General features: G+C 36.8%; 1 protein-coding gene across 1 annotated transcript; it reads right to left on the bottom strand.

The window, feature by feature from the left end:
• Positions 1-2178: 2178 nt before the first annotated feature.
• LOC131300699 (protein IQ-DOMAIN 14) lies at positions 2179-10402 on the bottom strand. Its single transcript, XM_058326656.1, has 7 exons — positions 9927-10402; positions 8506-8597; positions 7523-8014; positions 6370-6606; positions 5316-5447; positions 3436-3810; positions 2179-2775 (listed from the first exon to the last, which is right to left on the bottom strand). Exons 2-7 carry the CDS (start codon positions 8572-8574, stop codon positions 2383-2385), a joined length of 1698 nt encoding a protein of 565 aa, XP_058182639.1. The 5' UTR covers positions 8575-8597; positions 9927-10402; the 3' UTR covers positions 2179-2382.
• Positions 10403-13463: the final 3061 nt, after the last annotated feature.

The raw sequence follows: 13463 nt of genomic DNA on the forward strand, positions 1-13463 counted from the left end.
TTATTCATAGATTTTACAAACAAATTTTTATTGAAAAATACTTATTGCTAAATTTAGTATTTACTAACTATATTAAATATTAATATGAGATTTTTATAACAATAAAATTATGCGAGGCTATTTTAGTCAATATTTATTAGAGTTAAAGATTAACTAATATATAATCTAAAATATTTCTTGTTTACAATCTAAATAAATTTTTACTAGTAAAATATTCTTGTGAATATTTCATAAACATTTATTTACCCCAATAATTTATTAAACACGTAAACGTCCACTCAAATACAAATCAACAATGCATCATCAATAATAATTTCACAATCAAACACTTGTTAAACGATCATAAATTTTCACAGGGTATAATACTAATCATTTTAGCACAACCGGACTGAATTTTAATATAAACAGGACTAAAAATAAATTAATAATTTAACAACAGATCATCATCTTCAATAAACTTTAAATCTAAGTCCTAACTCCATTAATATGCAGATTAAGATTTTCGATTTTCGGAAAACTACCTCAAACGCGATTCTAAGTCCGAATAAATGTTGTACGGTGTCCGTAGATCGCCGTGGTGGTTCTGAAATCTCGAGGCAGCATCCGATGGCATTCCAACAAGGTCCACAGCAGCGGTGTGCCCACGAAACTCACGGTGTGCACACACCTATGGCCACAACTCTCTCTCTCTCTCTCTCTCTCTCTCTCTCTCTCTCTCTCTCTCTCTCTCTCTCTCTCTCTCTCTATTCTAGACTCAACAATAGAATTGAGAGTGAAATAATATACTGGTGTTAAATTTTCGGATTTATGTGGGTATGTATAATGAGAGAGAATAAGATAGTAAGAAGGTGAGAGGTTAAATGTAGAAATGGTGGAATGAGGAAGGAGAGTGATACTGATAATGATAAAAGGATATGGGACAAGTGCCACATTTGGGAGGAGTTTTCAATTCAAATGTATGTGGACGCATGTATGTACATGGTGAGTGTATCTGGATGCTTTTATGTATATGATGAGAGATAGAGAAGTGGAGAGTTAGTTTGAATAGAGTTCTACTTAGGATTTAGATAGGAAAGATAAGAGATGAATATGAATCACTGATTCCCTGTATATCTAAAGTTTAAATACATATCTTATTCAATAGTGCAAATAATATCAATTATACACAAAATAATATTTTTTTAATTATTCAATCTAATTAATTATTGAATTAGAAATTTAACAATATAAATTTGTATTAAAAAAAATTGGGTCAAAAATCCGGGTCGTTACAATTTTTAAATTTATGGATATTTTTTTGTATTTTTATGAGACTCGGAATGAATCCCACATGCGTATAGTGGACATATATGATGAACCTAGACTTTCTGTTAAAAGAGGAGAGAGATGTACAAGGTAGTAAAGGAAGAGAGAGAATAATAAAGTTGTTGGCTGTTAAAGAAAGGGGTAAAATCGTAAGCTTGCAAAGCCTTACCATGCTTTGGTCAATATTCTTGGGCATACCATGGCTCTTGTAATTTCAGAACTCGGTACCATCAAGTGGTCATTATTTCCACTGCACACCACTGTCCCGTGATTTTCCCAAACAGCTACGAGTATAGAAACGAGAGCAGACCGTTCAACTAGAATCTAGCGGTTTTACTTTAGCCTCTTGGATTTCCCTACCAATTAATTTCTCTCAACCATGAACCAACCAAAGAAAACTATATATAGAGAGAAACTTATTCACAACTCGGCCGTGAACAAACTTTTTACAATAGCAATCAATTGCAACTGTCCAAAAGTATCCAAAAGTATTAGTTTATTAACATCTGAACCGTCCAAAATATTTTTAGACTATCGCGATGAACTCCGTAAACAACTATTTGCGGCTCCGCCGTTAAAAAGATTTTCTAAATTATATAACTGCTTGATATGTGAAACAAGAGACTTACATGTGTTCGGCTTCGGGTAGTCGCGCGAAGTAACTTCGTAACTACTTGATGTGTGAAACAAGAGACGGCATGTATTCGGCTTCAGGTTATCATAGTACCGTTTATAAAGTTTTCTTTATAAAATGTTACTCGAAAAAAAAAAAAAAAAGGTGTGCGGGTATAGTCAGACTGAAGTAGTGGAGGCTCTCATCAGAAAGGGGGGGGAAAAATTACTCATCCAACAGAACAAATGCACATACCACAGTTCTCAAAACCCAAATCCTCTTCCATTCAAGCCAACAGATCCTACTGTTTCTTTATTAGTATTTTACAAGATCAGCATTTGTAACTCAAACACATTCAGTATTGAAACAAAAAAAAAAAACCAATACAATCAGGAAAACTAAAACCCAATAGCTAGAAAGAAAGCTGTTAAACGTAATAGGAGAAAAAAAGAACCCAAAAACAATCACACAAATCGGTTAAACGGTTTCCTCCCAACAGCAGCAGGCATCGAAAGAGTAGAGTCGATACTCAAATCCCCGACAGATTGCAAAGACTGCTGATTTTCAAACACCCTTTTTGAAGGTGAACCCTTACTACTAGACCCTTTGTTCCATTTGAAGGAACCAATGTTAGGCGTCATAGGGAATGAGAACCGTCTATTGGGATCGCCAGTAGGAGTCCCAGTAGGAGTCCCCGGGAACCTCTCCCTCGGGTTACTAAAAGGCCTTGCTTTAGCCTTGGCCGAAACAGTTGGTGTCATGTAATTTGGAACGGAGAATGGGGGGCAGCTCATGAGGCTATCATCGTCTTTCAGTGGCACATCGAAAGCAGAATTGGCAGCACTAGTTCTTGGTTTCTACAAATATGAACGTTACCAATCAGTACTAAAATCTGCTGTTGTTTTAATCTAATTTTCCCATTTTAAAAATATATATACTTTGGTATGGGATCCAGATGACAATACACAAAGTAATCAATTCTATCAAAAATAAAATTTGGATAGGCATACAAACGAGGAAAAAAAGTTAAATGTAAATATGAAGTTTATAAAAATAAATAACTATGAAGTTTCGTTGATTCGCCTATGGACATACTTGTCGTTGGACTAGTAACTCTATGGACGCATGCACACAAAGATACACGGGGACACATTAAAAGTTTGGGAGAAAGGGGGACACACTACTTAGGTCAGGCAAGAGACACTTTTGGAGGTTAAAATGAGTCTGGTAACGTTTTAAGCCAAGGTGAAAAAATTTGAGTATATGGTTTTACCTTTTTAATATGGTTTTACCTTTTTAGGGGGACTCTACAATTTGCATTAGTATCCAATACGTATTAATTTTGAAGATGTTTAGAATATATGTTTTTGCATTTCTAGTAAGTGTTTCTTTCGTTAGTCGTGTCTTGAATTTTCTTAAAACCCATGTGTCAATGTGTCAGCATCATATCGCGTGTCCGTGCACATAACAATGAGATGTAATACAAGTCATGTGTCCAACTCTTTGCTTTTATATACCTGATACGAGTTCTTCATCAGCCCCAGACTGTTTCTGATAGGAGCCGCTGACCTTGTTGACCTTGGTGTAGTTGATTCAAGATTATCATATCTGATATTCGGTTGCTTGTAGATTCCGATAGGAGCCGCTGATCTCGTTGACCTTGGCGTACTTGATTCAAAATTATCATATCTGATATTCTGTTGCTTGAAGTTTCCAAATGCAGGCCGTGGGCTTGGTTTTGGAGGCGTTGGATGAAAACTCTTTGCAGTTTGGCTTTCAGCAGGATTTGATGGTGGGAGTTCCCGTTCCACCCAATTCCACCACCAGGGAAATCCACCGGCTTGGGTGTCCATTACTGATGTTTGAGCTGATTTAGGATTGGTTCTCCATAGCTGATAGTGAAGACATTCATAAATGAAAATCAAAGGGAAAAAGAAAATGACAACGAATCAAAGATGTGTTGCATAAATAAGTCCTATCCCAAGGAAATTCAGAGGAAAAAGGTTTTTACTAGCTTTGATAACCAGATTTTATGGCAGATTACGGTGTGTAACATAAACAAGCCTTTGAGACAGGGCAATTCAAAAAGATTAAGATCAGAGGATATACTTATGAAGTACCCATGTTTGGCACGGACACTTGGGTAAAGGTAAGTTATATTTAGAATACCTTTCTAATTGCTATTTACCAACAACAAAAACATGTGTAATGGACATTTAGTGATTCCAGTTTGAATTTTTCTTGTGCCTAGAAATGATAAGCGTGCAAGAAAAATGCTCTACGGCATCTTGTAAACTTGATTTTCTAAATAGAAGAACCATATGAGCAAATATGAATATTTTGCCCTACAAGTGAACCATCTTGTACCTATCCCATTTTCCTTGGACATTGGATTAGCTGAATGCCCATACAAGTGCGGTACATGATCTTTTGTAAGATTTAGGACTGATCCATAGAGTGGGAGCACCTCAAAGACATAGTTTATTTTTTATCTGGACTTCTCATCCCAAATCTATTGAATTGAGCTACAGGGGCATCTGTGACCATATACATATATACTCCACCATTTTTTAATTTTTTTTTTCGTTTTTCTAGCAACCTTTCACGGCTGTACTTAGTCCACATGGCAAAAGCACACATTCATTAATTCATCTACCAAAGACGAGAAGAATGTGTCTTGCCACATTACATTAAATCAAATATTGCACACTGCAAATGGTAGGAATTTCCAGAAAATTGGTGTGGATTCTGTATTGTGGAGGAGACAATAGGTTGTGCTTGTGATTGGAGAAATATCCCTCTTTCTGCCGATCACAGTTTGAGTTTGGAGTGGGGCATCCCTGAGTATGTCTTCAAGCAAGGCTAGTTAGTCTTAGTTTTGGTCAGGGGCTTACTCACATAATCCTTCAAAATGCCATGTGCTCACACTCTCAATCTCACTCTCTTGGATTTTAGTAGATTGGGATGTGTATCAAAGACGCTTTCACACTCCCGCACAGGCAAGCGAATTATGTGGCTTAGGGGGACTTAGTTTCTGCCCCTTCGGTTTTGGTTTGTTTCTGTTTTCTTTTCTGCTATTTATGCAAGTGTAGTGTTTGGTTGTATCTGTATTGGATTTCAATGACATTACCTTGATTCCTTTGGATATGTTCCTATTATAAAAAGTAACTGTTTCCGTACATATGTGAGTGTGTGTGTGTGTGGGTGGGTGGGTGTTGCACACTGACGTGTATAAATGGTTGAAATTCGTGGAATTTGATGATCTAAAAACACAGTTTTGGGCCAAATTTTAGCAAAATTTGTGTGCAATACCAGATCCTGCAGATTAAGTAACAGATCGAGTCTGTTTTACAAAATGCATACAAGTGAAATACACTATAATGAGAAGGTATAGTACCTTGTGGGAATAAGCATAGGACATTGCTCTTTCTCTCTTGAACATGGCCTCCACCTTTTTCTGCATCCTCGCCTCCCTTTCCTCCTTTGTCAGCAAACTGTCGTCCCAGTTTTCGTTTTGACCTGCCTCAGACTACAACAACATTGCTAATTAACGATTTGCATAGCTTAAGTGGTAAATATAAGTCTCTAAGTAAGTTCAAACCAAAGACAAACGTTTTTGACCTGCCTCAGACTACAACAACATTGCTAATTAGCGATTTGCATAGCTTAAGTGGTAAATATAAGTCTCTGAGTAAGTTCAAACCAAAGACGAACGTTTCCACATAACCCTAATCTCCTTGACTTTGGGAAATCATATGGTTCTTTGATTGGTTTGCCTGTTACTCTAAGACTATCCGATTCCATGAAAACAAGAATACAAGGTACAAACACAACCAAATCGAGATTCTATTAAGTTTGAGTGGTTATGAATAAACATGTTACATAGGTCGAAGGAGAGTAACACCCATGGTTACGACAAGGATCCATACATGATTATCATCACACCATGGTACGGAATGAGATTCATCCACCAATATGCATTTGGTTGGTCAGCAATACATCTAACAGGCCGAGCTCGCTGGGCTCCCATCAAATCACGGACCGGACTGGAGTGGTCCAATTGCCAAAATCTCTGCACCACGCCTAGCCCATGGCCCTAGGTCAGGCCTCAGGCTGGGGTTTTGACAAGCCAATGGTTTTTTTTTTTCCCAAAATTATGCAAAGACCAAGATGAGAAGGGCTTCAGAGACCTTAGCCTACCGTAGTTGAGGGGGGCCAGGCTATGCCGAGACAAGGCCACTAATGCAGTTAAATGCACCTCAGTTATGAACCATACTCCATATTGGCCAATAGACCAACCCAACCACATCCCACTATAACTGCTGTAAATCTTCCAACTCCAAAATTGCATTCCAAATGTCGAGCAAACCGCCCACAAGGTGCCAATAATGCGGGCAATGGGGTCATCCTTAAGGGTGTAATTTAAGATGAATCACCGAAAAACACAGTACCTGGCTCACGGTCCATTTGCCGAAGTTACTCTCCAAGTCCTTGTCGTTCTTGTAAGGCTGGCGTTGGAGTGCCTGGTTTTCTAACATCTGGATCCTCCGCGACTGAATTTGAGTTTGAACCCGAACTAAGAGTTGCATCATTTTCATTGCACTCATAGTCTGTCTCTTCACGTTCTGGCCTCTCACCACTCCTTGAAGCCTCACAAGACCCCTCAAAGCTCTAAAGCTCTTCCTAGCCTGCATAATAAAAGCTCATACTGTCAATTGGGATAGAGCCATATATGTGAACAATAAACCCGGACCAACCCAACGTTATTGCACAATTAGAAACTAGGGATTACAATAATAATTGTGTGCCATACTGAGATGGCTTCAATATCCTAGTAGGCCAAAACATACCCAGAAATAGTTGGGAAAAATAAACAAATTCTGGCCTCATCCATTCTATGAATGGTTGATCCTAGACAGAACCCTATACCAGGCTTGGGCATTGTCAAATTATAAAACATTACGTCTAGTTCAATAAGACTCAGGTCATGCCAACAAAGAGACACAATGGATCCCAGATGGTCAAAGAGTAACTCCTCAACCTAGGTTGCATTTGGATCTTGGATATGCGGAAGGATTTGTTGAGAGAAAAAATAGACAAAAATTTGGATGTGTTTGAATATTTTCGCATTCTTTTTCTTTTGACTGAAAAAATTCCTTGACAAATCCAAATCCAAGCAAAGTCATAAAAAGTCTCAAGTTCAACGGGAGTGATTCAGCCATCTTCCTTGAGATGTTTGTGCATGGTTGTTCAATCTTGATATTCAATCTTAATCAGGATCTCTAGTCCCGATACTTCGGTCATATAACTGAACTTGCAGGATCTTTGGGAAATACAGCAACCATGTAATATTTTATTTCTGTCTCCGACGAATCTGATCAATGCATTAAGTTTTACCTTAGGAACTGAAACAAAAAACGGGAGTAACAACCATAAAACTTCATCAAATTGAATCAAGTTGGGCAGTTTTTTTATGAGTTCCTTGTCATACATACCATTATTTTTAATCCACTGAAATTCAGAAAGATAAAAATTCCATACCCTACCTCCGACATAGATATGATGCTAATCTATACTAAAGCAAGAAAAATTTGAGAATCATACCCTGTAACCTCTATAGGCTGATTGGATCTTGATGGCTGAAAGATGTTGGTACCATAGAGTTGGTTCTGGCCTGTATCTAACTTCCTTAAGCTGATCATGAACACCTCTTGAAGAAGCAGCTTTTGGAGATGCAACTCGTGGAGAAGCAGCTTTCGGAGATGCAACTCGTGGAGAAGCAGCTCGCGGAGAAGTAACTTGTGCGGAGGCGGCTCTGGGAGAAACGACTCTGGGAGAAGTAACTCTTGCAGAAGCAACTCTTGGAGAAGCAACCCTAGGAGAAGCAACCCTAGGAGATGAAGCCCTGGGTACAGCCAAAGTTGGTGTGTTTGGTTGCTCGGCAGGCGTGGGAGGTCTAACAAGTAACTTCTGTTGATCAACTTCCCCGAGTATCTTCTCGATACTGCTTGGCTCCCTGAATCGGATGAATGATTTCGTCTCTGCATGCCTCAGTTTTCCCTTCTTCTTTTCCTTGGTGCTTTTCTTCTCCGATCCCTACAACATAGATCTTTATTATGGGAAGCCATGACAAGTGCTTTTGATGCTTTCGGATGCAAAATCTGTCGTGGAATTTGTTCTCCTAAGCTACTTCCAAACTTATAAACAGCACTCAGTTCAAACAAAACTTGAGTTATTCAACCGTCCAAAAGTTGAACAAAAGCATCTTTATAAGATTGGTCGATCCCTTAACCTTTGATATGATGGTAAATATGTTTCTGGCAAGCAAAGTATCACGTTAACAAACTTTTGAGCACCATTTTCTAAGCCAAAAGCCTTGAGCAATTCTACAAATGTGTCGGTTATCAAGATGAGTAAGCACTATGATAAATTCAGAAATTCGGTGTTACGTGGCAAACATCAAGCAGAATATTAATCAGCATTACTGGGGATTGTAATCTGATTACTTAGCACTTTTGCACTTAGAAGTTACAAAATGTTTAGAATTGAAATTGCAAGCAACACCCACAAAATAACATTCCACTTACATTCACTGGCTTATCTTTAGAACTGGGTATGAAAACCCTCTTGATTGCAGAAAACCAACTCCTTCCCATTTTTCTAGCATCACTATTCCTCCCTGAAAAAGGAAAACAAACCCGTATTTTAGATGATCAGGAATCAAGATATTGAGTAACCGTGGACATGACATGTTACTATTAGAATCTAAGGCATCCCAGGTCCCATGAACATAGATTGAGTCTGCATTCCAACAGTACACATGATATTGTACTCCAAGAGCAAATTCTCATTCCACTAATATGAGGAATCAACAAATTTTTTCCCCAAAGGGAAAGAATGAGTCTGCAGTCTCAACGTCGTTAGTTGATCTGTGAGAGAAAGTTTCATCTCTATTCCGCGTTTTTCACAACAAAGAATGAAAAAGGAAACAGCAGAAAAATCACTCAAACAGGTGGAGTAAAGAAGAACACCGGAGACAAATCACACGGGATTCAAGTTCTTAGTATTTGACCCACACTTTTCCTATGTTATGAGCCAAATTTGATCACTGGAGTCAGTGTTTGGTAGGAAAACAAGTTGGAAAAAAAAAAATAGTTTTTCCAGGTAAAGATGTCCTTTCAAATTATTGTGAAATCCAACCTACACACAAACACAAACAAACAAACACACACATGCATATGTTTATATGTATGTACATAGCACACATACGTATATGAATGAAGAAAAGAACAAATTCAATCATAAGCCTGCTGTAGCTTTTCTGTACAAGGAGCAAAAAGTTGAATCCCCTTCAACAAACTCAAGATTTAGGACCAGGGGAAGAAATCAAAGAAATATTAAAGAACCCTAAATATATGTTTATATATTTTCCCACTGCACTAGTTTAAAGACAACAAAACAACAATTCACCGATTCAAGATTCAAGAACATCCCCAACACCCGGCAAGATAAAGCCAAAGGGAAAGGTAATTCATGGGAGAAATAACCCAGCAAAAATTTCACTACCCGCAAAGCACAAAACATAGAATTTCACTCCCAATGTTGGAAAAAGGAAACCTTTTCACATTTATGGCTAATTTCATAAACAACCTAATTAGCAAACACACTAAAAATAATTGACAGTACAAACAAAAATACCCACAAAGGGGAAGGGGGGGAAAAAAAGAATTTCACTCCCTCCGAACATCAGAAAAAGCAAGCATTTTAATGATTTAGGGCCAATTTCATAACCAACCTAATTAGCAGACAGACTGAAAAAACTGAATTATGTGCAATTGACAGTACATACAGAAATACCCACAAAGGAAATTTACATGCAACTTAAAACCAAATATCAAAAAGATCATCTTTTCAAGTTTTGCAGCCAATTTCATAAATCATATAAATTTAGAAAATTCCCCAAAAATTCCAGTATGTGCAATTGACACTACCAAGAATTTACTCATACCTCGAGAAGTTTTTGCCAATCCTCCAAAATCCTTTCAGAAAGCTGCACCTAGCAAAAGGGCTGAAACTGTGCAACAGAAAGAAATTAGGCCCTCTCTCTCTCTCTCTCTCTCTCTCTCTCTCTCTCTCTCTCTCTCTCTCTCTCTCTCTCTCTCTCTAAAACTCGATATTTCTCTCTCTAAACATCCTTACAACATGATTCTTCCCTTCAATAGTAAGCAGCTAGCTTTCAGATATTGGGTTCAGACGCTTTGCTTTTACCACCTCCTCTCTTTTAGAACTTTGAATCTTTCATACTTTTGTGGGTTTTATTATTCTCCGGTGGGTTGATCATGGATGATGAAAGGGGTAGGAAAGAGAGAGAGAGGAGAGAGAAGAAAGGGGTTGGAGGGTTGGCCACTTTCTCACTCAAGAAGGCATTGGCCAACTTCAACTAACTTTACTTGAATGGGAAGACTATTTTTAAGTGACAGCAATTCCCCACATTAAAACGGTTAGGTTCCCTCTTTTCCTTCTTTAAATTAAAAAACATCATTATTGCGTTATAGTGATAATGATATTTTTCATTTACTTTTGCTAAAAACAAACAATAGTTACCCCACACCACTGTTTTTCCACCTAGAAAGAGAAAGGGTTAATCTCTCACCATATGAATATCAAAAAAAGTCTCTCACCATATAGAGTTTTGGCAAAGTTGAAGCCAGCACGAGTTTTGGTAAAGTTAGGTTTGGATTTTGCTTAAATTATTTAACGTAATTTGCAAATTATCTTTAATTTTTTTGTTAAATTTGGATTTTGCTTAAATTATTTATGCATCTTGACAAGAACAATAGACTACCGAAAATTATAAAGCGTTCAGTCTACATTTTTCTATATTGGATTTCTCTACTAAACAGAAAAGCAAATGTATTTTTGATGAAAATTAAAAAGATATCACTAATAAAGAAAAATAAGCAAATTAGAAGTACTAATGAGTAAATTAGAAGTAGAAAAGTAAAGTAAGACAGTATAAAAGTTTCATTAGTATCCGTAAAAAAACTTTTAACAGAGTTGGGTGTTTTCACCCTTCAAGCTTGGTCAAACTCAACATATTTGGGGTGATTTAACTCATAAATAAACAAATTAAAACTTTAATACGAATGTACATTTTGTATTTGTTTGGAAGAAGTACATAATTCGGTAAGCTTATATATTCGATTCTCAGAACTACTAGCCCTCTCTTTTAACACAATTTTCAATAAATTTTATTTCTAATTATTACTTTTATCTCCCGATCTATTTTTTTTCCTCTTATTTCCCCTAAAATCTCCTATAAAATATTTACCAAACAACCTCTCTAAATGTTCTATTAGAGATCAGTTGAAGTTTGTTTAATTTGCAATGAGATACAAAAATCAAGATGAGATGTATTTTAATAATGCATTTAATTTTCAAGTTCAAAAAGTAATTACTACAGATCTAAAGTCAAATGAAATTTGTAGAATCCTAAGATCTAAGAATTTTATCCGTTACGAACAAAGATTAAAATAATGCTTAATTCTTCCAACTACTAGTTTGTTTCTTATTGTAATTAACTTCTCATTGGGAGCCCCAAGTTTGGTCTATTTTATAGATACGCAAGTAGGCAGTAGAATTGGATCTTGAAATTAGTTGAGTTACGTATAAGATCACTCGAAAACTGTATTATAAAAAATAAATAAAAATTGGTATATATTGGAGACTTAACAGTTTACTTTGTCTTTGATTTCATATATTGAAAATTTCATAGGACCTATTATTATTATTTTTTAAATGGTAGAAGATTTCATTGATAGAAATAAGTATACATTAAAGAGGGTTTTCAATCCCAAACGGAGACAATAACCAAAAGGTCTAGATATACAAGCCTTCAAATCTAGAACCTCATGGACCAATGCGGCGATCCCTTAATCATCAGCCAGTAACAACCTCCTAGACGAAGACCAGCCGGCAAACCCTCCCAGCCACGACAACCACACGAAACCGACGAATGAAACCCTAATAACACCTGTACTCATAAAACATTATTGGCCATCAGATCTAAAGAGACCAAAATCTGGGCTAAGAAAATCAGACTGGAGGAGACCCAGCTGGGAGAAAACTCATTGACAGGAACCGGTGAAGAAAAACCCTAGTCTCTCCACCAAACCTCGATCCTTATTAACCACACCAGCACCGCTAACTCCTAGCATGCCGGATATATCAATTTTAATGGGGCCAATTTATAAGGGCTCCCGTAATTGGATGGTAGAATTAGACTTCCAAAAATTAGACGACATGTGCATAAGTGACCCGAACACCCGGAATTAGGAAGGAAACTTCTCCCCTTGCGTGCCGTTAAGCTCCAAACTACAAGTGGATATGGTCCGTTGAAACCGGATCGGGAAAAAAATGGTCCATTGAAACAAGGAGACCACCCCTGTCCGGCAGGTCCCTTTCCTTTCCTGTCCTGTCCTTGTTCCGCTCCAAGCAAATCCAGCTGGGGAATATACATTCTCATATATAAACGTGTATATGCATACACCAGTTTTCAAGTTAGAGATTCCTGATTTTGCTACGATCCGCACCTCTCCTATTCTGATCGAATTGTAACGAATCGAGCCACTCAATTCAGAACGTAATTTTAAGGATACCTGAAAGAAATCGGCAAAAATAATGACTGGAAAGGACTTGATTTGAACAGTTTTTTTCAATAAAAAAACTGTTCAAATCAAGTCCTTTCCATTCAATAAAAAACTGCTCAAATCAAGTCCTTCCGAGTCTTTTTTTTTTTGTCGATTTCTCACGGGTACCTTTAAAATAACGTTCTGAACATATTGAGCAGCTCGGATCGTCGCAATTCAATCGGAAAATGGGAGGTGCGGATGGTAAGAGGGTGTGGATAGAAAAAAAAACTGTATATGCATATGGTACATATATGTATATGAATTATTCTAACATCCACTCAAAAGTTGTAGAATAATAGGTAAAATCGTAAAAATTTATTGATATCCGAGAAAACATTATTAATACTGTATATGTTTACATATATACATTGACACAAAATATCTTCTTCTTCTTTTTTCGTGTAGTCCAGAATCAATCCCATCAAACACAGTTTCAAATAGCTCAGCGCACATAATTGCACTTGCATACATTCAAAGACAAAAGAACAGAGTTTGAAGAGTGTCACTTGCAAATTATAGCTAGATTTTGGATTTTAAGTATAATTATCAGATAAATATATTTACTATAATGCTAAATTATGATTAAGCTATGGTAAAAACAGGCATTGTTTAACAAGTTGAAAATCGGATTTTAAAATACTTACGATCTAAAAACTAATTTGAAAAGCACTCTAAATCCAACTTCTTTTTAAAATCAAATTCTATTGTCTTTTTCAGCTTCTAGCCTTCGAGGAATCTCTAAAATCGCATTTGTTAATCTCTAAAATTTCTTAAATATTGGAGTTTTGTCTTTATTTGAATTTTTTTCGCATTTGTTAATTTTGCGCTAAATTTTTGTGGGTTATTAATTCATC

The sequence above is a fragment of the Rhododendron vialii genome, chromosome 9a (assembly GCF_030253575.1).
Source record: "Rhododendron vialii isolate Sample 1 chromosome 9a, ASM3025357v1".
Taxonomy (NCBI): Eukaryota; Viridiplantae; Streptophyta; class Magnoliopsida; order Ericales; family Ericaceae; genus Rhododendron; species Rhododendron vialii.

Excerpts from the sequence above, each read along its gene's own strand:
- LOC131300699 (XM_058326656.1), bottom strand. The coding sequence starts at position 8,574 with ATGGGAAGGAGTTGGTTTTCTGCAATCAAGAGGGTTTTCATACCCAGT. Across the intron at positions 3,811-5,315 it reads CCTATGCTTATTCCCACAAG|CTATGGAGAACCAATCCTAA; the intron begins GTACTATACCTT and ends CTTCACTATCAG. Across the intron at positions 2,776-3,435 it reads TGATGAAGAACTCGTATCAG|AAACCAAGAACTAGTGCTGC; the intron begins GTATATAAAAGC and ends TCATATTTGTAG.